Genomic DNA, 25955 nt, shown 5'->3' on the forward strand with positions numbered 1-25955 from the left:
CTTTCTTTCTTTCTTTCTTTCTTTCTTTCTTTCTTTCTTTCTTTCTTCTTTCTTTCTTTTTCTTTCTTTCTTTCTTCTTTCTTTCTTTCGATTTATTTATTAAAGGGGGGAGTAGAGGGAGAGAAACCTGAGTAGACTCCTCGCTGAGCGCAGAGTCCAACACAGGGCTCAATCTCATGACCCTGAGATCATGACCCAAGCTGAAACCAAGAGTCGGATGCTTAACCAACTGAGCCACACAGGTGCCCCTGAAATACTAATTTGTGTTTTAAACTTACTATGCTTTTTCCTCCCCAAGTTGGCAGCAGATATGCAAACCCTTGTATTCTCTTGTCTCACTGGAGATAGGTATACAGAAGGGAAAGCAGAATTTTCCAAATTCTCTTCCCGGGTTTTGTTCTTCAAAAGTCTAAGTTCCTGAAAGACTGATATTCAGGGAGGAAATTAAGAAGAAAGGCAGGCATGATAGAAGCCTATGATTAGATGTAATTTGACTTAAAGGAAATAAAGTAATATGTCATTTAAAAAATGTGTTTATAGAGTAAAATGCATACCTGCAACAGTTGGCAATTTTAATGATAAAATCTGAACAAATTCTGTTTTTGGTAACTCTTGCTTAAGAGCAATACCCTTTCTTTGCACACTATCACTAATACTGTCAGTGTTTTAGGGTTATCCAATGTTTTTATGAAAATTTACACATTGGAAAAATGCCTGGCCATGTTTTCTTCCAATGTGCTCCATTTTGCTTTTACTGCGGGTCATCTGATTTTTCTGAAGTCAAAGACAATGAATTTAAGCCAGTGATCTCCAAACCTGCCTGTGCATCAGAATCACCTGTGAGGGTTTTGGTTCTGTTTTTAATACTACTGTCTGAGCTATATCCTTGGACACCCAGATTCGGTAGGTCTGGGTGGGGCTCAGGACTCTGCCTTTACACAAGTTTTGCAGGTGACTGATGGGTTGTCAGAGTTTGGAACTACAATTTTAGACAGTAGACCTGTTCGTTTTGAGAAAGGTATGAACTAGTCACATTCCTGAATTGCATTATCTCTTCCAATACTGTAGAATACAAGTATTGCTATACAATTATTTGACACAATATTCAGCTGATAAATGTTATGATCTGTATGTAGAGTACAAATATTAATATTCTTTTTTTCAGGGGAAGGTAAGAAATAGTACCTCTCATTATTTCACCATATCTATCTATCTATCTATCTATCTATCTATCTATCTATCTATCTATCATCTATCTATCTATCTATCTATCTATCTATCTATCTATCTATCATCTATCTATCTAATTTACCTTTTGTAAGCAGAATTTAACCAAGTACTTCTCTCTAAACTACAAAAGACAGTGTTTCTGAGGAAAATCTTACTTTGCTTTAGCCAGGGATCACATTCTCACTATGAGTTTCATACTCAGTTGCAACTTATACATAGCCCCCCTTAGTTTTCACAAATTTAAATTCAGCCTTATGTAATTAAAGTTACACCCAACATTATACTGTATGTAAAACTGTATCCAGCCATACATGGTCCAATCTAATATTATACACTGAAGCCATGGAATTAGCACGACCCCTGGGAACTGAGAAGCATCATGATAGGTGTTGCTATGCATATACTTGATTTCTGTGCTCAAGACATGAAAGTATGCAAAAGTAAACACTGCATTTATTTTAAAAGTTTTATGGTGTCTGCATAGTAAATTTAAGTATTTGGAAAGGTATATATTTATGTTTACCAAACATTCTAGAATTTTTAAATTTAGATTATTTAAATTAAAAATCAGTTTAATATTTAGGCTTTTCTTTTTAGAGAACTTTCATAGATAGCCTTGGTTTTGAGTAGATTATTTTTAATTGGGATCAATACATATTTTAAAAGACACTGAAATATAAAGGAAACATCACTAAATCAATATAAAGTCTAAAAATCTACCCTTTAAGGCAAATGTACAGATTGTGTAAATTTATGTTTTATTAGGCTAGCTAGAATCCTATTTTCCCTTCCTTCATTCCCGGATCTCATCTACTACCCCAAACAGCAATGCATCATCACAATGACAGCCAGTCCTACAAGCACCATGGTACCACAGTGTCCGGGACTGAAAGTCAAGGGGAATAATAATCATCATCATAGTAATAATAATAATAATAATAATAATAATAATAATAATAATAAACAGCTAACCTGAATGCAGCTTATTTTAGGCCAGGCTCTGTTCAAAGTGTTTTACACAGATTACTTCATTTAATCCTGATAATAACCCATGGTATTGGATGCTGGATTCTGCAATGCTTACAGCCTATTTGGGGTGGGGGTGGGGCAATCAGCATTTCTCAGGGAGAAGTGAGGCCTCCTGGACTGTGCAGTTCCAGGCAGGGGTTCAGTCCTTAAATGCCTGTCATTCCAGCTGTGACACCAGACCCCATATGGTTGCCTTAATGAACATTTTAAGTCCTTACTGAAAGAGTTTAGGAGACCCTGTGAGTATGTGTCTCTGAGTAAAGATTTAAGTATCAACCTCCTTCTCAATGTTTTTAAATTAGACTGACCTTGAAGTAGAACAACGTAAGTCCTTTCTCATGTAGACTGTGTCCTAAGGGAAATGCTGTCACCTGACCCATTGGCATCTGATAATTTGCTTTATGTTTTTTATCCCCCTAATCTTTTTCTAAAGTTTCATTTACCGTCTTGAGACAGGATGAAGGCGGAATGAAGCAGCTGAAGTAAATGTGATAGCCAGAGATTTCAAAGCCAATTATGGGAGGCCTTGCTCTGAATTTATAATAGTATTACTAAACCCTTAGAGCTGCCTAGTATTGCACTTTCCTATTTCTCATTTAGTTCTTATACTGCCACACAAAATGGGCAGAGAGTGTGGCTATGCCAGTTTAACAGACTGGGAATCCGAGATGATAAAGATTCTGTGAGTTCTACAACAAATAGAAAGTAGGTGACAAATGCAGAATCCAGCAGCAGGTAGCACCTGGGTGAAGAGCTCATATTTTGGGGTCAGAATAACTCTGGGTTCACCACTTAACTAGCTGTTTGAAACTGGATGATTCTCATGTAACCTCTCTATGCCTATTTTCCCCAAATGCCTGCCATGATAGAAAACTTTAGCTCTACCTTCACAGACAGAAACAACAACAAAGACTAACCTGAAGCACAGAGGAGATGCAAGAAATCTTAAAGCTAATAATGCTACCTATGTAGTGCAGCAAAAAGAGCCAGACTCTGGGGTTAGTTTGAATCCTGATCCTGTTATATACCAGCTGCATGACCTTTAACAGCACAAAGATAGAGATTCTGGAGCCAGATTGACTGTGCTTGGACTCTAGCTTTGCTAATTACCAGATCCCCACTGCTTAATCAGCATCTCGCTTGGTTGCCTTGTAGACATTGCACATTTAACACTTCCCAGAACAACTCGGGATGTTTGTCCCCAATCTTGATGTTTGCCCCTTCACAGCGTTCCCATTCTCAGTAATAAAAGCTCTATTCTGCTGTTGCTCAGGCTATAAACCCTGGGGTCAGCACCCCCACAGTGTAAAGATGCTCCATTTTCTTCTGGCTTGCATTAGTTCTGACAAGAGATCAATTTTTATTATGTTCCTCTCTTTACAATATCTTGGGGCTAGGTTGAGAGTCTTAGACCAATATGATTTATAATTTTCATCAAATGTCAAAAGATTTTGACAACTTGGTACTCCAAATTCTGCTTTTTTCTGGTGCCACATATCGCTAGGATTTTTTTCTTTAATCTTTCTGCATTTTATTTGGATACATTCTATTGCTATGCCTTACAGTTCACAATTCTTTTTTTTTTTAAGACTTTATTTATTTGTCAGAGAGAGAGCACAAGCAGGAGGAGTGGCAGGCTGAGGGAGAAGCAGCCTCCCCACTGAGCAAGGAGCCTAATACGAGACTCAATCTCAGGACCCTGGGATCATGACCTGAGCGGAAGGCAGATGCTTAACCCACTGAGCCATCCAGGCGTCCCTCACAATTCTTTCTTCCCCAGTGTGTACTGTGATATTAATTTTCACTTCAGATACTATTTTTTCATCACTCAGTGCTTAATATGGGTTTATCTCATATCTTCCATTTCTCTCCTCTTTGTTCACATTTCTTTCCCTACTCTTTTGAAAGATTGGCTACACTATAATAACTTTTTTAAACTTCTTGTCTGCCAGTCCCATCATCTCTGTCATTTTTGGGTCTGTTTCTGTTGCTTGAATTTTTTCTTGATTATGGGTCACATTTACCTATGGAAGGGCAAGTTGGGGACAAACATCAAGAGTTTGCTTTTGGAAATGTTAAAGGTGTGATGTCTATAAGTGAGGTGCTAGTTAGGCAGTGAGGAGCTAGGCATTTATCTTAAAGAACTATGTAATTAAGAGACAGGGTAAGATTATACAAGCATTATCTGTAATAAGAAACTCTGAGAAACAACCAAAAGGTCCCACAATAGGAAATAATTATGGTTTCTCTATATTATATAGCTGCTAAAAATATGTTTTTGAAGACTACTAAAAACATGAGAAAATGCTCAAGATATAATGTTAAATTAAGACAGAAAAAAAACAGTGTACAGGGTCTGGTTCAAGTTTTATAAACACACATACAGTCATAGAAAAAAACCTTAAAGAAAATATATTAAATATTAATGATTATCCTTCTGTGGTAAGATTGTAATTTTCATGAGTTTTTCTTTACATTTATTTTACAGTTGCCCTACAAATACATATTATTTTATAATTAGGGAAAATAATAAGAACTTATGGAAAAAAACAGAGTGGTGTAAGACAATAGAAGGGGCAAGGAGTATCTATAAAGATTGAAAAGGATGTCTGGGGAACATGTATGAAGGCAGTATTTTCAAAATGTCTTTTTTTTTTTAACTCAGATATAACTTGTTACATGATTTAGATTAATTTAGATTACCTAGAAGCAAAAAGGGAATGATGCAACCCAGAATTCATGTAATTTTATAAATCTATGATATATAGAATATAAGTCTTGGGGTGGCTGGGTGGCTCAGTTGGTTAAGCGTTTGCCTTCGGCTCAGTTCGTGACCCCAGGGTCCTGGGATCAAGCCCAACATTGGGCTCCCTGCTCCGTGGGGAGCTGGCTTCTGCCCCTCCCTCTACTTGTGCTCTCTCCAATGCTCACACTCTCTCTTTGACAAATAAATAAAATCTTTAAAAAAAAAAAAGGATAAGTCTTTGGAATGCAAGAATTGTATCCCATAATTTTCTTGTATTTCCTTAAGGCAATCATTAATATTAATATGGTAACCTCACTGACAGCAGCTTATGATATATGAGATGGCACGAAGCCACTCAGGGATTCCGATGCTGGCATGGATAATTTGCAAAGTATACACCCAGATGTGGACAATTAAAGATCAGCTGTCTTCTGTCTACTATTAACTTTCCTGACACATGGATGTGAAAATAAACTGCTAGAAAAAGAGGCCATGTCTACATAATCCTGAGTCATAATATATACCCTTTTTAAATATCATACAGATAAAGGCCAGAAATAAGCAGCATACTGTGTTGATGACAGTAATTTACTTGCAATGTAAAAGGACAGGGTGGGGGGGTCAACTCAGAGTTGACTGCTTCTACAGTGGTCTCTCCAAAGTTCTCCATTGTCCGTCATTAATCTTTTTTCTTTTTGCCTCAACTAGACCCGAAGGCCAAGGATGAACTAAAAAAAAATGTAAAACAGCATTGATTAAATAACTATCTATGTGGATCTTATGTTTCTAACAATAATAGCTATAGATGTGTCATAACCATCTTCCATAAAATTATAAGGCCTAGAACTATGTATTTATGTCTGGCTGACTTATTAGGTATGGGGAATAATAAATATCTATAAAAGACAGGTTTAAAATCCTCATTACTGGTTCATTTTTCCTAACATTAAATTCATTTCCCTGACAGCGAACAGAAGCTTAACATGTTTTCCAATACATATTTGGATATCTTCCTTTAATTAAGATTTGTCATCTTCCTCATTAGTATACCCACTCATTCTATTTCTAGGAGGACAGCACTACCAGCCATGCCTTGTGGTTGATGTAAGTAAACCTAAAATGGTTAGTGGAGCCACCATCAATAAAGAGAAAAATCCCCTCAAGGCTCCACTTGATGGCTTATCCTCCATCTGTCTCACTAGTTTTGCCTCACTCACCCCTTCCCATCGCTACACTTTGCTTCAAAAAAGATATTCTAATAGCAGGCTCCATGTCAGAGGAGTTAGGCACGAGGCACAGAACAAAAGAGATTATTCAGAGGCATTGCGGATGAATCTTTGATTTGGTTAAGTTTTATAATGCACTTTATAAAGCCTACAAGGAGTCTGATGCCATGTTCCACAAAATTTCTTTTAAGGGAAAAGCTACATGGTGTTAGTTGTTGAGAGCTACCATGAATAACAAAAGGGCAAAGTCAGTAAATTATCCAGAGGATAATTGTGTTTGGCCACAGAGGCCAGATTGATAGACTGATTTCTGTTGTTGTTTGATCATACTTGGTTCCATTGAATCCTAGATTAGATTTTCGATGCAAGTGGTACTGGATATTCACAGCAGTTGTAAAAAAAGAAGATCCCTAATAAAGGATTCAGATTGTAAGACTTTCTGTAATAAAGTGTTCTAATGTGCTCTGCAAGATAAGTTGAAAAAAATGTATACATAGCTAACTTTGAGCAGCTACATACTACTAGTGGCTACATTTTCATTCTATGGAGGATGTTTACCAAAAAATTATTTTATTTGTGGTGTTCATCTGAAAATCCTTGTTTTAAATAGTACTGATAATATTGAACATTAATCGAGAGGTTTTTTTCTTGAGAGGTAATATTCAAGTGCTTCTTTTATAAATGAAACAACTGAGGCAAAGGGCTATTATGTCACTTACCCAAGTCACAAAGCTAGGAGGTGGTCAAGGTGGGGCCCTGAGCAGGGCAGCTCCAAGGCTAATCTCTCAGCTATACACATGTGAATTCTAAAGCAGGGTCAGTTGTCTGCATGGGGCACAACCAGTTCTTCCTATTATACATGGTTAAAGATGAGTAAGAAAAGATTTCTTTTCTGTGTCAGAAGAAAGAATTTCCCATTCATCCAGAAAGGATTTCAAGTCATTAAATATAAATTAAAAAGTTAGAGAGGCTGGAATATGCCCAGACTTCACTCTGATGCAAGTCTTGTCTGATCTTTTAAGAGCCTGTCCTTAACGGAGACCACACACCTTAAGTCATTATTAAAGGACTGTTTCTAGAACACAAAATTAATAACTGACGAGTCTGTGTAAGTCAGCTCAGTGCTTCTCAAACTTGGATACTCATATGTACCTTGGGGTTTGTGGTACTTGCTGGGGACCAAGTATCCCCAGAAAAAAATCTTTCTGGTGTGTTCATTTCACTTTAAGATTTTGGATAAAATAATTTAATTTGTAATCAAAGTGTTTTTACATTAAAGTGAACAAGGATATTTCCCAAGCTTTTATGAGAAAATTTAAGAGTTTCGGAGTTTCATGCTTGGACAGAAAGCTTCATTCATGTTCTACCCCAGATCCTGAGGAAAAACAAGTTCATATTTCAAGGCCTAAGGGCATGTGGATAGAAACATTTGAGAATTAGCCTCTATCCATTTCTGATCGACACCTAAACAGCAAGGGGGAAAAAAAAATCACCAGCAGTGGTAAACTTATGCTGTTCCTGAAAGACGACTCTATATGTGATAAAAACCTGTAGAAATGGTTAGTAGCAAATTAGCCTGCCTAAAGCAGGCCTCCTCCTCACATGAAACATTGGCTATGGACTCTAGCTCTAAAATAGAGCTCAGGTGGCATTCCTCTTCAGCGCTGCTCCCTCTTGCTCTAATCCCACCTGCCATAACCTCTCCCCTCATTTCTTCAATGGCTCCTCTACTTCTCCGCACAGCAGAAAGGTTTTCTCCTAATAGAAATCAGATAATTTCATTCTTCCTGTTAGTATTCTTTAATGGATTCTCAAAGCACTCAAAATCAGACCTAAGCTTCTTCATCATTACCTACAGAGTTCTATGTCATCTGGCTTCTGACTCCTTCTCCAACCTAATTTTCTGCCCTGTTCCCATTAGCTCATCTCTTCCCAGACAAGCTGGGCTTCCTCAGATTCCTGGAACATTCTAAACTTATTTCTGCCTCAGTGACTGGCCTTGCTATTCCCTCTTCCTGGAATGTTCTTTCTCTGATCTTTGTATCACCACTTTTTCTTGTTATTCAGGTCTCAGCTCAAATGCTCTCTCCTCCAAGAGGCACCTCCTGGTTATCCTACTTAATACTGTTCTCTTCCCCAATCTCTATCACATTATTCTATTTTTTGCCTTATAGTACTTACTAATATTTGCACTTAACTCATTTATCTGTGTGTCTCTTACTTGATGCACTAGAATGTAAACTCCATGAGGACAGGAGACTTGTTTGGTTTGCTAACCACTGTAACTTTGTTGCTAATAACCATGCTTGACATATGGCAGAAGCTGAATATTCACTGAATGAAGAAACGAATGAGTGAAAGGAAAAGACAACTGGAATACGTTTTGGATACCATATCCAGTAAGCTAATGTTCTATAATTTGGGGAGAATAGAGTAGACACAGACTCTAGTCTGTTGGGCTCATATCTATTTAGTAAATAAAAAAGTTAAACTGGTGAATAAAAAATTCATAATTTGGAGTCATTCTAGAAGGTTTCTGGGGACAAGAAACTTTTCTTGAAGACTTCATTTAGCTTATGCTTCTTGAGCAACCAAATTATGTGAGGGAACATTATGTAGAGCCAATCAGAAAGACACTTGGGTATACTAAGATCGGGGCCAGGTGAACTTGGTTTCTCTCACTGGGACTTATATGGCTATAATTGAGGTCCCTGGTTTTCATAATGACATTTATCATATTCATAACTTGGTAACTTGAGTCCCCATCTCTTGAAAGAACAGTTATACATTGCATCTCAAAGTTTTTTTTTTGTTTCATTTTAATACTGATGATTTGTTTTTGTATCTTGAGAATAGTGAACCAGATGGTAAGGGTCTGTGGTTTGCACCTCTTCTGGGTCATCAGGTTACCACTTGGCCCAGTAAAGGTAGAATCCATAGTTGCAGGTAATACACAAAGTGGGTACTGTTCACAGGTGGTCATTGCTTGTTCATGGGTTTCATAATTCTTACCTTCTTACTCCATCCAAGAACAACAACAGTAACAACAAAAGTGAACACCAGCTCAGAGAAATAGAACAAGCACTAGACTTGGTATTTGAAGACATAGGTTCTATATCTGATTCTAATACAAGTTATGGGACTTAAGGATAGCCAACATATCATTCTGGGTTTGTGTTCCTTACCCATCAGAAGGAGGAATATTAGACTCTAGATTCAAGTGCTGGTCCTTCCAATTCTGAGAGCCTTTAATTCTTTGAGCCAAAAACACATCTCAGCAGCACAGTGATAGCTTTCCAAAATAGTTTACCAACAATCTAAGACCAGATATCTAGATCACAATGAACATTGATTTATAGGGCACTCAACAGACTTTCTACTAAGAAAATTTTATCCACCCAAAAAGGGTGTCTTTTTTTGTGCTTTCTCTAAATCAACAGAAAAACATTTCCCAGTTTTCTCAGGTATACATTTCCTCAAATAGTGAGAAAGAGTTAAAAAAAATTCCAACTAAGTTAGTGTAGCATTTTTCTAATCAAAATTCCTTTAAAAAGTTCTTACTATATCTCCCCCCCCCAAAAAAAAAGTGAATATGCTTTAGGAAAAGAGAGAAATGTTTCTTACAATAGACTAAGAGATCATGAACACATGGAATAAAAAGCTGCCAATTTGAGTTTTGGGTTGTTGAAAGGTTGCTATTTCACAGAAATGTTTCCCGCTCAGTCTAAGTCCCATCATTAGAGATCAATTACCTCGATTTACTATTTTAGGAAAATTCAAAGTAGGCCTCAAATATAAGCTACTATAACACTTTAGGATAATAATAAATTTATCTAGCCCTTTAAAAATGGCAACTTTAACACATATTATCACATTGATATTTCACAATTCCATGAGGAAATTAGAAGACCCTTTGTCCCAAATTTATAGATGAGAAAATCAAGACTCATGGAGACTAAATGGCTTGTTCAGGGTCATCTAGATGGCAAGTTGGTAGAAGCAGGACTAGAAACCAATCTTCTGATATAAACCCAATTCTGTTTATTCAACATTTCTCTGTGGAAACTGAATGCATAAAATGAGGCACAGGGTGTGATGTGAGGATGAACCATGGAACACAGACCTGAATTCAAATTTTGATGCTGCTATTTGCTTGCTGTATGATATGAGGCAATTACTTAAACTCTTTGAGCACTTTTGTTATTTGTAAAAACCAAGAATAATAACATAATATAAATAAGGGCAATCATATATATTAAAGGACTTTGTGTTAACAGGGCATAGTAGTGATCTTTTTGTTTTTACTATTTATTTACTAAATTTATTTACTACTATTTATTTACTAAAATACGGTATGTATTTTAAATTTTACAAGTAGGTTGCCTATGACAGAAAGGATAGGAATATAAAGACAACTTAAAGGTAGGAACCACTCTCTTTTACGAGTTGTATTTTTCAAGCTGTAATAGTTGCTTCATTTTATTCTATTTCACATTCTTCTATGAATCTGCATGTGCTATCCCCTACCATGAACACCCTCCTGATCCCTTGACTTTCTGATCACTGCCTACACATTTTTTCAAACTCAAACTTAAGAGGTATCTCCTCTTTAAAACTTTGATTCCACAGGCTTTTCCTTGGGTATTCATATAAAACTCAAAATCATTTACCAATATTTACTAAGTAACTCCCGCAGAGCTAGGGAACTCTGCTTGGGTGGCACCAGAGCACTTCCTAGAACGGATCTAATTTGGTTTGTTGCTGTTACTAGTTGCCACACTTTGACATTTTACAGACCTTTTAAAGGATGAGAACTAATAGAAAGTTGCCCACATTTCATTTTCTTTTTTTTTTAAAGATTACTTATTTATTTATTTGAGAGAGAGAATGAGAGACAGAGAGCACCAGAGGGAAGAGGGTCAGAGGGAGAAGCAGAACCCCCCGCCGAGCAGGGAGCCCAATGTGGGACTCGATCCCGGGACTCCAGGATCATGACCTGAGCCGAAGGCAGTCGCTTAACCAACTGAGCCACCCAGGTGCCCCACACATTTCATTTTCTAAGTAAGGATATGGTGAAGTAAATATCTGCCATTTACTACCACACACAAAAAAATGACATTTTGATATGAAGATATATAATCTCAGAATTAAAAAAAATTATTAGGCTTTATAGAAAACTTCACAAAGGGGGTCTGCATAATCAGGGAATAGGCATTGAGGGATCCACTGATTTACTTATATTTTTGTCCCAATTTGGTAGTTCTTAGAGCTGTCGTTTCTTACTCAATTTTGCATTCCTAGTGCAGTGCCTGCTGTCTAGTAGGAAGTGTCCAATAAATATTGATGAACAAGGCAATGAATTTGCCTTTGAGCAAATAACCCTGAGATCCATGGCAGTGCCTACAGCACAGCCCCCTGTGAGAGGACAAAGCAAAGGTGAGAGAGGCATGTGTGCGCGTGTGCATGTGCGTGCGCGTGCGTGTGTGCGCGTGTGCGTGCTTAAACTGATGTAATCTACTTCACGAGTTTGCCAGGCACCAGCCATTCAGAAGATTCTAGTTCTTAATGAAACTGTCCTGCCAGAGAACAAGGGAGGAAGTGGGACAAGAACTATAATACCAAGGCATAGCCCTGTAGGAATAGGCAGACTCTATTCCTAGGACACCATCTGTTAAAACATTCCACGTGACATCTTAGGTAGAGTAAGAATTATAACAAGTATAGTTGCTGTAAATAGATAACACTCATTTAATATTCATGATGTGTCAGGCTCTGCTATAAGTTCTTTGCATGTATCATGTCATTCAATCATTACAACAACCTGTTAAGAAAACTTTGATTACTATTTCCATTATATAGATGAAGAAACAAGTTTGCAGTGATTGAATAATTTTCCAGTGGTCATATAGTTAACCAATGGTAGAAATAGGTCTTAACTCTGATCTAACTGCCTTTAGAACTTACTGAAATGCTTGGGTTCCTTTAGAGCTACATTTTTCTGTGATGAACAGTTTTATAGGACTTGGTTTTCATTTTAAAAATAAGGAGAAATTTACAATGTTTCTTCTTAGCCAGAATTTTGTAGCTGGCAGGGCACCCGCAGTTTTTCTACCTAAAAGCAGTGTGACTATAAGCAAGTTATTTAACATCTTTGAACTCCAACTTCTACATCTATAAAATAGGAGTGACAGCCCTTCTTTCTGTGTTTTGGGGAAAAGTAAATGAATAGTGTATGTAAAACAGCTAGCAAAGGGCTTGGATTATGAAGTGGATTTAATCAATTTTAATTCCATGTGGAGTCTAGTAAGATAAAATGATATTTTCAAATTAAAATCATATAAATATTAGTGATAGAATGAAAGCAAATAGATCATTGCTCTGGTGAATAAAAGTGCCTATATTTATACAATTCTTTAGAGAGTCATGAGGATTATCTTTGCTGCAGCCCTCATTTTAATTAAGAGCATAGAGATTAGATGTTTCAGCATAGGAAGAAGTTTATATTTGATTTATACCACAGATGCACATTTGCAGCATCTAAACATTCCATTCCTTGGCTAAAGATGTAACAAGCTACTTCAGCAAACCTGAAATTGCAAAATAAATGGAAAATGCTTAATCATTTAAAAAGAAATAGCAAAGGAATGAAAAGACCAAAGCAGGCCTGGGTACCGGTGAGGGAAGTTAAGTGGCAGGAAGCCTCCACTATTTTTTTTTTTTTAAAGGCTGACAAATGGCTTCATTAGACAGGCAGATAAATTAAACCAAAAGGGTCCATCTCTATCATTTTTACACACAAACACTTCCAGAAAAAGTGTGTACATATCTTTATGTAATCTCATTTCAGGTAAAAGTATTGTTCACTGAGAAAAGCAAGTTGCAGAGCAATTTCTAAAATATGAGCTTACTTTGTAAAAACAGTATCAAGTCCAATCTATATCTGACTGTGAATTTGTATGGGTTTATATGAACATGCAGAAAGTATGAAAGGTTCATGCCAGGATGTTACATTGGGAACCTCAAGATAGTTGCTCTGGCAGGAGTTTGGGAGAGGGTTTTGTTTCTCGAACATTTTCGCATTATTTCACCAAATGCAATGAGCATACATTACTTTGGAACAAAAATATTTAAAGATAAGAAAATGTACATTTATTCTTATTTATTCCCATATCCTTAATGGTGACAATTAAGTCAAGGAAGCTAGTCTGCTTTGTGAACTGTCACACCTTTTTCATAGGTGTGCTGCTTAAAATTGGTTTTACTTCATGGCATTAGCAATGTGGTTCTGTGCTCTATCCTAAAATCCTGTCCTGTTCCCCTTTGGAATTAACAGCATATATTAAATTCAAACCATTTACAGTTAATTTCATCCCTTTTCTTTCTACTTGTAGCTATTGTGCTACAAGGAAGGGTTGACTTACTTCCCAACTCCATTGAATTGTGGGTAGCCATTGGTGTCAAAAACATGGAATTTAGCATCAAAAGACAAAGGTTTCAGTTCTGACTGCTGCACTAACCAGAGATGTAATATTGGTATGCTACTTCCTTAGCAGTTACCTCTCACCACCTCCTCTCAAGTTAACTATCTGACAAAATGGCTGTCGAGCTCAAACGGCATCATGTGTGAGTCTTAATAAATTGCAAAGTGATGAGTACGTATACGGTACCACTTCTCACAAAGAATTAGTGATTTTGATTCCGAATGATACACATTTATGAGAATTTGCAGATTTCCACTGGAGACAAGACGATGGTGAGTTTCAGTGGTGCTCAGAAACTTTCGTTAGCCCCCAAAGCAATGGCTGACATGTTAGGCAAATGCCGTTTCTTCCCAGGAATGATCACAAATCCAATTAACCAATAAGCACATCTGACCTGGTGTAATCGTCTTCAACAAGCATGTGCTTTGGAATCGGTGAGTACCTTCCTGGAGAGATGGGCGGCAGGGAAGTTTTATATTCTAAAGTTCCATTGTTGCCAGACAGTAGATGGTTTTCCATTGGTGGAGAATAAGCTAAGGGGTGAAAAAGAGAAAAGAGAAGAAACCTGTTATGTGGGTGACTCAATGTGTCATGCTATAGTTCTGTTAAAAATAGGGAGACTTTGCTACATGCCGAGTATTTTCTTGCCTCCCAAGAGGGAGGAGTTACTGTCTGTTTGCATTTAATATGTACAAGCACATGGTGACCTTTAGGATTAGAAAGATGGAATAACATTTATATCTACAAACCCAATTTGTATAATTAGGTGAAGAGAAGAATTGGAGGAGAGACCCAGCACATGCATTTTCAGAAAGATGATTAATTTTCTATTGAAATAAAAATGTTAGCTTTCTAATTGCAGAGCTCACATTCTTTTCACATAATTAATATTCAATCATCAAATCTAGAAGGCTCCTAGGAGCAAGTTCTTATATAAGACTTTAATCCCCAGGTGCCTGGGTAGCTCAGTTGGTTAAGCGACTGCCTTCGGCTCAGGTCATGATCCCAGGATCCTGAGATCGAGTCCCGCATCGGGCTCCCTGCTCAGCGGGGAGCTTGCTTCTCTCTCTGCCTCTGCCTACCACTTCCCCCTGCTTGTGCTCTTTCTGTCAAATAAAGAAATAAAATCTTAAAAAAAAAAAAAAGGCTTTAATCCCCAAAGATGCTGTACTTCTACCCCAGAAGGGCCGAGGATTCCGGCCTTTCCTTTCTAGTCCTCCACAGTAATTCATCTCCCTTTCTCTCTTTTGAATGTATAAAAGCCCCTCCTGCCTGGGTCTCCTGCCTCCTACCCCTCTCTAGAAATCCATTTTATAGACTGAGAAATCCAACTCTGATAATGCTTTTCTCCTGCTTAAGTGTTCCCTATTGCTGCTACTGTATTGAATATAAACTTTTCCTTTTGTCATCCTTACCAGACTGATCCATTTCAATATCCCACTTACACATATCCTAGAGTCCTCCAACAAAGACAACTCTTCCCAATATTTGTCCTTTCATCAGTTAACCTACAATTTCTGTCTCTTAACACATCTTTGATACTGAAATTTCTTCCATTCTTAAAGATACAATTCAAATGTCACCCTTTCCATAAAGAGTTTTATGATTGTCCAAAGATGGTAGTATCCCTTTCCTTTGAGTACCCAAAGCACATTCACTTTTACCACTTCCATGGCATGTACATCCCTCTTATGTTGCCAAATACTGCTGTTATTCTTATATGTGAATTAGCCTTTCTTCCAAGCCATGATTGCATTTCCTTTGTATCCCACATATTACCTTATAAGGTGTCATACATATTGAGGTTACTCAATATATATTTTTTGAATTGAATAGCAAGCTTTGTTTTCTTGCTTTTATCTCTTTAACGTTGACCTTATATATCCTTCATGAAATTGCTCAGAGTCTCAAAGCTGATTTTTCTAAATTTATCGAGTTTGGAAAACTTTGAAAGTTAAAATTCTTTCATATCCTAAGGTAAGGCTGATCTCAGCTTACCACATGCTTGGAAAAAGATGTAGTTTGGGGGCAAGTCATTTTTGAATCATCATTAAGAAAAGCAATAGCTAACGTAATGGGCGGGTAACAAAATTATTCAACCTTTAAATTTCTCTCAAGAGAAACATCTAAATCTAAGAGAGGTTAAGTGACTTGCTTAAGACTGGAGTACTAATTAATGGCAGGTCCTGAAGATATTGCGAGTTCCCAATCTCACAAACTGGTTTCTCAAAATTCTCAAAATTCCAGAATGAGCGAGCTTACTGATTTTGACAAAACTGTCCCTTAAACTCACAGAAAAAAAATTGCTTCTGAATCTAGTCCCCAGAGACAGAACCTTAAAGTTATTGCAGACCTATTAAAAAAAGAAGGAAACATGGGGCTTATGTAGGAGTGGATTTTATAGGACTCAACACAGCATCTCTAGTTAGTTGTTGGCCTAGAAACCCCCACCCACAACTCACTTCTACTGCCATAGTGACTGAGAGCTTTCCCTGGCTTCCCTGCCAATATAATATTCAGGTAAAGATAAGAGCTATGGTGATGGTGATTGAGGATCATAGTGCCACCATGCAAGTGCAAGATCCTCTCCCCCAGGAGGGAGCAGAGGTCTATTTTGCCAGTCTTTCTCTTTCTTCATTTGCTACTATATAGGTTTGAACTAGGAAGGGGGATACTATGGCATGAGAGTTATCATGTTTTAGGGGCTTGAGAAATAGCCTTTAAAAAGGTGTTGCTCTTACGTTACTGTAATCACACTGTCCATGACATACCTCATTAAGCCTTTCTTAAATGGCGGACTTTCTAACCCATCAGGGTGTCCCACCTTCAAACCGAGGAGTGCAGCACAGCATCCCTTGGAACTATTCCCATAGGTTAAACAAGAGCGAAGATGCAAACAGAGTACTTTGTCAAATTTTGCAGAATTCCAATTTTATACATCTGGCAGAGGGACACTGAGCATGGCACTTACAGTGAGTAATATCAGGTGGACCATAAGGATCAGTCATATAAATTGTGGTGGGCTTGCCAACTTTTAGATAAACGACATCGGATGTGTTCTTCAATATTGCGACTGCCTCTTCATGCGTCACTTCTTCTAAACTGTAGTTGTTTACCTGAAAGAAACATAATATTCAATATTAGAGTCAAATCTATGCAGGTGAAAAGAAACAGGCAAAAGGATATACAGAATTATTTAAAGATTAAATAGCAATGATTACAATCCAGTATCTACATCATACTTTGACAGAAAAGATGGATTTATGGCATTAGCAAAAGCAGATAAGCTGTTGATGCTAACAAAACAAAGTTGCTTCTGTCTTTTTCTATGAGAAAGCAATGTATCATCATGCAAATCAGAATACTATTTGTGGAAAAAAGAAAAGAGGAGTCAAATGTCTCTCTTCCTATGCTATGGTTTTTCCAATTACAAACTCACTGAACTAAAAAAAAAAAGAACAAAAACTAACCAAAGTCTCTCTATTTGGGATATATTTCTTTAAGTAATAGTGACCATATTGTACATATTGTTTTGGAAACTGCTTTTTAAATCTAGAGTGACTGTTGGTCCATATCATAGCATCATAGCATACAGCAACAACATGACTTTGTTTCCTATAGAGCATTGTGTTGCATGGTTGTAATGTAATGCTTGAACCAATCTCTTGGTTGGTTCTTACTAAAGCATGTTTAGTTTGCTTCTAATTTTTTCTACAATAAATAATGTTGCAGTAAACTTTTTTCTGTATTTGCACACAACTCTGATGATTTATTTGGGATAAATCATACAAATGGAATTGTTGGACCAAACTATATGAATATTATAAGTCTTCTGATACCTATTCTTAAAGTGCCCTGTGGAGAGAGGAACAAGTTTACTCTTATACCAACATTATATGAGAGCCCCAATTTTCCTACAGTTACACCAAACTTGTTTTTGTTTTTTTTTTCACTTTAAAAATTGTCCCCCTTGGGAGGCCTGGGTGGCTCAGTCAGTTAAGCCTCTGACTCTTGATTTCAGCTCAGTTCATGATCTCAGGGTCATGAGATTGAGCCCCATGTTGCGCTCCATGCTGGGCATGGAACCTGTTTAAGATTCTCTCTCTCACTATTGCATGCTCTCTCTCCCCTGCCCTCTAAAAGAATAAAAATAAATAAAAATTGTTCCCATCAAAATGTTATTTGACAAGTTGATTTTCCAAGGTTAATATTGGAAAACAGGGCTTTGCAGGTAAAAAAGTTCAAGGGTACCCTATTCCCATCCACTTCAACAGCAACTCCTCCTTTTTACTGGACAGAAGAGCCTGATGCAAGTGCAATTTTTACTTCATGGCAGTGGCATTATAGTGGAATCTTTGCAGCTCTTCTCTTAGATGGTTTTAAAATATTTACAAGGTATTTTAAATATCTAAATTATTCTTATTTGGCTACTATTGTTTTAATGGAGTGATTCTTTAATTTCTGCTGAAATGATGCAGAATTAAAATAAATGTGCCAAAGAGTATTAGATTGGATCCCCTATTCTCTGGACTATTTAATTAGAGCTTTAGTCACAGAATACCTTGCAACATTGTTTTTTTTTTTTCTTTTTGCCTCATGTTCTATAAATTCCATGTGCCAATTAATCCTTGATGGTGTAGCCCAAGTTAGGGACCCCAGAACTGGAGGGAACTGGACCTGACTGATGTGTATAAATGCTGATCATGAACTCTCCATTAAGCTACACACTTTTCCACTGGTTCCTATAGTTCTCTTCTAGACAAGTGACATTCTCTTACATCTTTTTGTATTTCCAGTGTCTAGCACATGTTCATCCATTGATCGAATGCATACCTATTATGTATAAGTCATGGTTCTACATATTAGAGATACAGTAATAAATATTAAGAAAGAAAATCATAACCATAGCAGAAACTTATGTAGCCTCTATTACACACTGGGAACTATTCTAAGTCATTTACATACATTAACATAATAGAACCTCACAATAACTTGTGTGGTAGCTAATATAATTACTTTCACTTTACAGATTAGAAAAGCATGTCTCTAAGAGGTTAAGAAACTCACCCAAAGTCATTGATCTAATAGTGGTAGAAGCAGATTAAAAGCAAGCAGTTTGATCCAGAGACCAGGCTTTTAACCACTCATCTGTATTCCTCTTTCAGATAGAGGAGTTCCCCAGCTCCCTTGAATCTCATATTCTAGTAAGACACACTTCAAGCTTCAAGCATGTTTATTGAGAATGCTTTGCATGCAGATTCTCAGATTCCACCAGAGAACTCTTTAGACCAGAAAGTAGAAGTTGAGCAAAGGGTAGAGTATAGAAGTGGGGATAATGGTGGTTTATAATAGTGGTATTTCAGTTGGTTTTTATTTGGTGACTACAAAGTGTTGGAACATTGACACGGATTTTAGTTTTGGAACAGGTGGCACGATATTGGCAACAGAACATAGTGATTTAGAGCACATGCTTTTGAGTCATGCAGACTAGGATCCTGGTCCCAGCTCTTCCTAGTTGTGTTAATTTGGACAACTTAATCTTCTTAGCCTCAGTTTTGGCATCTGTAAAATAGGTATGATAATAATTGCTACCTTAAAGAGTTATTGATGTAAATGTATTCATCTAAGTAAAGTGGCAGGAACATTAAAATACTTATTAATGTTAGCTCTTATTATTATTACTATTGTCATCATACATCTCTCTTCTCAGGAAACAGGAATTCTTGGTGAAATTTTTTGCTGAGCATTTTCCTGTAAACATCTGTGAACTGATGAGTTTAATTAGGGTACTGTTGATGAGGCTTCTGTGTGGTCTTTTTAAAAATTCAGAATAGTACAGGATCTGGACCAAAAAGTGCTCTTTTGTGCTGAAGTCTTCAAAATGTTTTCAACGAAAGTGGGTTTATTTGGGTTAATTATGTGTGTGCATTATCCTATGAACTCTCAAGATAAAGGGCCTACAGCTGGAGCTGATTGTACACAGAGAGAAGGGACATTACACTGATTGGCTAGTTGCTCTTGTCATTGTTTTTTATTGTCTTTTTTCTTTTGCATCAAGTATCTGCGTATAATGGTGAACACTGAACAACTGGCCTGATTTCAGAAAAAAAATTATGTGCATCTGAATGCAGTGTTTCGGTGGGTGCACTACACAGAGAGGGGCGTGTGTGCAGCCTGCCCATATGTTTGCAATAGGATGAAGGACTGAGGCCAAGCAGAGAGGTTAGAGATGAGAGGACTCATTTTCTCCAACAGAAAAAGGAGCACTGAATTTGAGCATGATACAGAGACAAAGGAGGGCAAACTAGCTGAAGAAAGAGGTGCCAAAAAACCTGCAAGAAGGGAGCAGGGTCAGTGTTGTGGGAATCAAATGAGTGCAAGCTAAAAGATACGTGATGGGACAAAGGTGGAAGGTGTGGCAGCAGGAGAGTGGTAATAAAGAGGAATGGGCGATGTACAGATGGTGAAATGCTGATCTTTCCGTATTTATTCAGGAATACTAACGTGGTGGCACAAACTAGGAGGTGGACATAAATACTACCTAAGACATAGTACAAGGAAATGTGGGAACTCTACAAACACTATAAAAAAAAAATCACAAACTCCAAAGTTAACTTTTTAAGAAGGAGACAAAGTTGTTGATCACTAGATAGGATGAATTAAAAAGGAGCACTAAGTAATGGATAGAATTGTTGTATCACTATATTGTACATCTAAAACTAATGTAACACTGTGTGTTAACTATTCTGGAAATAAAATTTAAAAAATCTAACAAAATTTTAAAAAATTAAAAAAGGAGACCAATCTAATGTGCTAATGTCAATGGTATGAAAATGAATATGCATAAACCAAAGACTAAAATCTCTGCAGTACACTGCAATTCACGGCTATAATAAATTTATTTTAAAAACAGTAACTATGAATAAATAGGAAACAATAATAGTTATCTTTGGATAATAAATAGTTTCTTATTCTTCATCTTTTTAGCAATGATCATGCATTAGTTATGGTTAGAATCAAATTAATTCTATATTTTAAATGAATAAGAAAAAAAACTTCAAATAAGAACAGAAACAAAGTGGGGACCCTGGGTGGCAGTCAAAGTGCCTGACTTTTGGTTTCGGCTCAGGTCATGATCTCAGGGTCATGAGCTCAGGGTCGTGAGATCGAGCCCCATGTCGGGCTCTACGCTCAGCATGGAGTCTATTTAAGACTCTCTCCCTCTCTGCCCCCCATCCACTCTCTCAAATAAATAAACCTTTAAAAAAAAAAAGAACAGAAGCAAAGTACAGTGGCTTCATTATGAAGCACACATAGCAAGATCTTATGAGTGATGGAAAATTGGAATGGAGAAGAAGGAATTTGGTTTCTCATGGCCAGTGAATTGATTTAGTTCTTTTAGAAATAATTGCCATATTTTAATCCTAGATGTTTCTAGAAATGAACATACCTTGGCATAATGAGAGTAAATTTTAAATGTAGCATCACATCTGGTTTCAATTCCTAGATTCATGAATTTTGGTCAGTTAACGTATTTATTGAGCATTAAAACTTCCTTATATGCAAAATAGGGATAATACTGATTTATTTGTTGATTTACTTGTATTTAGGAGAAAGGAGAAATACCATGAACATGAAAAGACACTGTATAAGATAAAGCAGTATACAAACAGTCATTAAACATCAGACACAATGTTTTTGGTGATCCTGTTGCTGAAAATAGCTCCTTGTGTGAAAATGACCACTCCTATCTTCTACGACACACACTCTTGCAATGCCTCTTCCCTGTTCAAGGACTGATCTAAAGGGCAATGATTAGACTGTCTTTTTTTTTTTTTTTTTTTAGTGTTGAGTATCGTTAACATACAATGTTACATTATTTTCAGGTGTACAACATAGTGATTCAACAAGTTTGTGCATGAGGCTTTGCTCACCACAAGCATAGCTACCATCTGTCACCATGCAACACTATTACAATATCATTGACTATATATTCTTTTTTTTTACATTTTTAAAAAAATTTATTATGTTATGTTAATCACCATACATTACATCATTAGTTTTTGATGTAGTGTTCCATGATTCATGGTTTGCATATAACACCCAGTGCTCCATTCAGTACGTGCCCTCTTTAATACCCATCACCAGGCTAACCCATCCCCCTCCCCTCTAGAACCCACAGTTTGTTTCTCAGAGTCCATAGTCACTCATGGTTCATCTCCCCCTCTGACTTCCCCCCCTTCATTTTTCCCTTCCTGCTATCTTCTTCTTCTTTTTTTCTTTTTAACATATAATGTATTATTTGTTTCAGAGGTACAGGTCTGGTTTTCAACAGTCTTACACAATTCACAGTGCTCACCATAGCCCATACCCTCCCCAATGTCTATCACACAGCCACCCCATCCTTCCCACCCCCCACCACTCCAGCAACCCTCAGTTTGTTTCCTGAGATTAAGAATTCCTCATATCAGCGAGGTCATATGATACATGTCTTTCTCTGATTGACTTATTTCACTCAGTATAACACCCTCCAGTTCCATCCACGTCATTGCAAATGGCAAGATCTCATTCCTTTTGATGGCTGCATAATATTCCATTGTATATATATACCACCTCTTCTTTATCCATTCATCTGTCAACAGACATCTTGGCTCTTTACATAGTTTGGCTATTGTGGACATTGATGCTGTAAACATTGGGGTGCATGTACCCGTTCGGATCCCTACATTGGTATCTTTGGGGTAAATACCCAGTAGTGCAATTGCTGGGTAGTATGGTAGCTCTATTTTCAACTTTTTGAGGAACCTCCATACTGCTTAAGTGGATGGTATTTTGTTGGGGATTGCACTGAATGTGTAGATTGCTCTAGGTAGCATTGACATCTTCACAATATTTGTTCTCCCAATCCATGAGCTTGGGAAGATTTTCCATTTCTTTGTGTCTTCCTCAATTTCTTTCATGAGTATTTTATAGTTTTCTGAGTACAGACCCTTTGCCCCTTTGGTTAGATTTATTCCTAGGTACCTTACGGTTTTGGGTGCAATTGTAAATGGGATCGACTCCTTGATTTCTCTTTCTTCTGTCTTGTTGTTGGTGTATAGGAATGCCACTGATTTCTGTGCATTCATTTTATATCCTGCCACTTTACTGAACTCTTGTATGAGTTCTAGGAATTTTGGGGTAGAGTCTTTTAGGTTTTCCACATAAAGTATTATATATCTGCAAAGAGTGAGAGTTTGACTTTTTCTTTGCCGATTTGGATGCCTTTTATTTCTTTTTGTTGTCTGATTGCTGTGGCTAGGACTTCTAGTACTATGTTGAATAGCAGTGTGATAGTGGACATCCCTGCCATGTTCCTGACCTTAGGGGGAAAGCTCTCAGTTTTTTCCCATTAAGAATGATATTTGCTGTGCGTTTTTCATAGATGGCTTTTATGATATTGAGGTATGTGCCCTCTATCCCGATCCTCTGAAGAGTTTTGATCAAGAAGGATGCTGTACTTTGTCAAATGCTGTTTCTGCATCTATTGAGAGGATCATATGTTTCTTTTTCTTTCTTTGATTAATGTATTGTATCACATTGATTGATTTGCGGATGTTGAACCAAACTTGCAGCCCAGGATAAATCTGACTTAGTCGTGGTGAATGATCCTTTTAATGTAGTACTGTTGGATCCTATTGGCTAGTATTTTGGTGAGAATTTTTGAATCCATGTTCATCAGGGATGTTGGTCTGTTATTCTCCTTTTGGACAGGGTCTTTGTCTGGTTTTGGGATCAAGGTGATGGTGGCCTCATAAAACGAGTTTGGAAGTTTTCCTTCCATTTCTATTTTCTGGAACAGTTTCAGAAGAATAGGTATTAATTCTTTAAATGTTTGGTAGTATTCCCCTGGGAAGCCATCTGGCCCTGGGCTTTTGTTTGTTGGGAGATTTTTTTTTTTAAAGATTATATTTATTTATTTGACAGAGAGAGACACAGCGAGAGTAGGAACACAAGCAGGGGGAGTGGGAGAGGGAGAAGCAGGTCTCCCTCTGAGCAGGGAGCCCAATTTGGGACCTGATCCCAGGACCCTGGGATCATGACCTGAGCCGAAGGCAGACGCTTAATGACTGAGCCACCCAGGCGCCCCTGTGCTTCAATTTTCTTAGTGGTTATGGGTCTGTTCAGGTTTTCTGTTTCTTCCTGGTTCAGTTTTGGTAGTTGACACATCTCTAGGAATGCATCTATTTCTTCCAGATTATCTAATTTGCTGGCATAGAGTTGCTCATAATATGTTCTTATAATTGTTTGATGTCTTTGGTGTTGGTTTTGATCTCTCCTCTTTCATTCATGGTTTTATTTATTTGGGCCATTTCTCTTTTCCTTTTGGTAAGTCTGCCCAGGGGTTTATCAATCTTAGTAATTCTTTCAAAGAACCAGCTCCTAGTTTCGTTGATCTGTTCTACTCTTCTTTTGGTTTCTATTTCATTGATTTCTGCTCTGATCTTTAGTATTTCTCTTCTCCTGCTGGGTTTAGGCTTTATTTGCTATTCTTTCTCCAGCTCCTTTAGGTGCAGGGTTAGGTTGCGTATTTGAGACCTTTCTTGTTTCTTGAGAAAGGCTTGTATTGCTATATACTTTCCTCTTAGGACTGCCCCTGCTGCATCCCAAAGATTTTGAACAGTTGTGTTTTCATTTTCATTGGTTTCCATGAATATTTTTAATTCTTCTTTAATTTCCTGGTTGAGCCATTCATTCTTTAGTAGGATGCTCTTAGGCCTCCATGTATTTGAGTTCTTTCTGACTTTCCTCTTGGGATTGAGTTCTAGTTTCAAAGCATTGTGGACTGAAAATATGCAGGGAATGATCCCAATCTTTGGTACGGGTTGAGACCTGATTGGTGACCTAGGATGTGATCTATTCTGGAGAATGTTCCATGGGCACTAGAGAAGAATGTGTATTCTGTTGTTTTGGGGTGGAATGTTCTGAATATATCTGTGAAGTCCATTTGGTCCAGTGTGTCATTTAAAGTCTTTATTTCCTTGTGGATTTTTTGCTTAGATGATCTGTCCATTTCAGTCAGGGGGATGTTAAATTCCCCCACTATTATTGTATTATTGTCAATGTGTTTCTTTGCTTTTGTTATTAATTGCCTTATATAATTGGTTGTTCCCATGTTAGGGGCATAGATATTTACAACTGTTAGATCTTGTTGGATAGACCCTTTAAGTAGGATATAGTGTCCTTCCTCATCTCTTATTACAGTCTTTGGTTTAAAATCTAATTTGTCTGATATAAGGATTGCCACCCCAGCTTTCTTTTGGTGTCCATTAGCATGGTAAAATGGTTTTCCACCCCCTCACTTTCAATCTGGGGGTGTCTTTGGGTCTAAAATGAGTCTCTTGCAGACAGCATATTGATGGGTCTTGTTTTTTATTCAATCTGAGAGCCTGTGTCTTTTGATTGGGACATTTCACCCATTTACATTCAGGGTAAGTATTGAAAGATATGACTTTAGTGCCATTGTATTGCCTGTAAGGTGACTGTTACTGTATATTGTCTGTGTTCCTTTCTGGTCTGTGTTACTTTTAGGCTCTCTCTTTGCTTGGAGACCCCTTTCAATATTTCTTGGAGGGCTGGTTTCGTGTTTGCAAATTCCTTTAGTACCTCATTAATAGCCCTTTTGATTTTGGCTTGGTTAGATTTTAGTTCTTTTATTTCTCCAGGAAGGGTTTCTCTAATAACTTCCATGCTTTTTTCAAGCCTAGCTAGTATCTTTAAAATTGTCATTCTGAACTCTAGTTATGACATCTGACTAATATCTGTATTGATTAGTTCCCTGGCAGTCAGTACTGCCTCTTCTTCTTTTTGTTGAGGTGATTTTTTTCCATCTCCAGAGGAGAATAGATGAATGAGAGAACAAAATGCTAACAGGGTAACAACAACCCCAGAAAAAAATACACTAAACAAATCAGAAGAGACCTGAAATCGGGGGAAAAGAGAGGGAAAGAAAGAAAAAAGAAAAGAAAAAGAAAAAGATTAAAAAAAAAAGAATATGATCAAATATGATCAGGTTGGTGCATAGATCAGTGCCACACACTAGATTTCGGGTGTATTTTGGTCTGTTCGAAGAAAGTGCCTCCCAAAATTTTAAAGAAAGAACAACTTATATATGTACAAAAATAAGGGTAAATACAATGAAGGGATGGAATATGACTGTAAAGATGAAAATTATAAAAGGTTTTATGAAAGGAATTTATAAGA

The 25955-nt window shown here is 37.2% G+C and overlaps 1 protein-coding gene across 22 annotated transcripts in view; it reads right to left on the reverse strand.

Moving 5' to 3' along the window:
- Positions 1-25955, reverse strand: part of DLG2 (discs large MAGUK scaffold protein 2) — a 2181535-nt gene that overhangs the window by 453137 nt on the left and 1702443 nt on the right. For all 22 annotated transcript variants that reach the window (XR_012374525.1, XM_073879808.1, XM_073879828.1 and 19 more), the window contains 2 exons: positions 16684-16828; positions 14107-14245 (listed from right to left, as the gene is read on the reverse strand). Coding sequence is in view for 21 of the 22 variants with exons in the window: in XM_073879808.1 (XP_073735909.1) it covers positions 14107-14245; positions 16684-16828 (284 nt within the window). In the remaining variant the exon portion in view is untranslated. The remainder of the gene's footprint in view (positions 1-14106; positions 14246-16683; positions 16829-25955) is intronic.

This window comes from Callorhinus ursinus, unplaced genomic scaffold (genome assembly GCF_003265705.2).
Source record: "Callorhinus ursinus isolate GAN/ISIS: 27379988/994484 unplaced genomic scaffold, GSC_fseal_2.0 scaffold35, whole genome shotgun sequence".
NCBI lineage: Eukaryota > Metazoa > Chordata > Mammalia > Carnivora > Otariidae > Callorhinus > Callorhinus ursinus.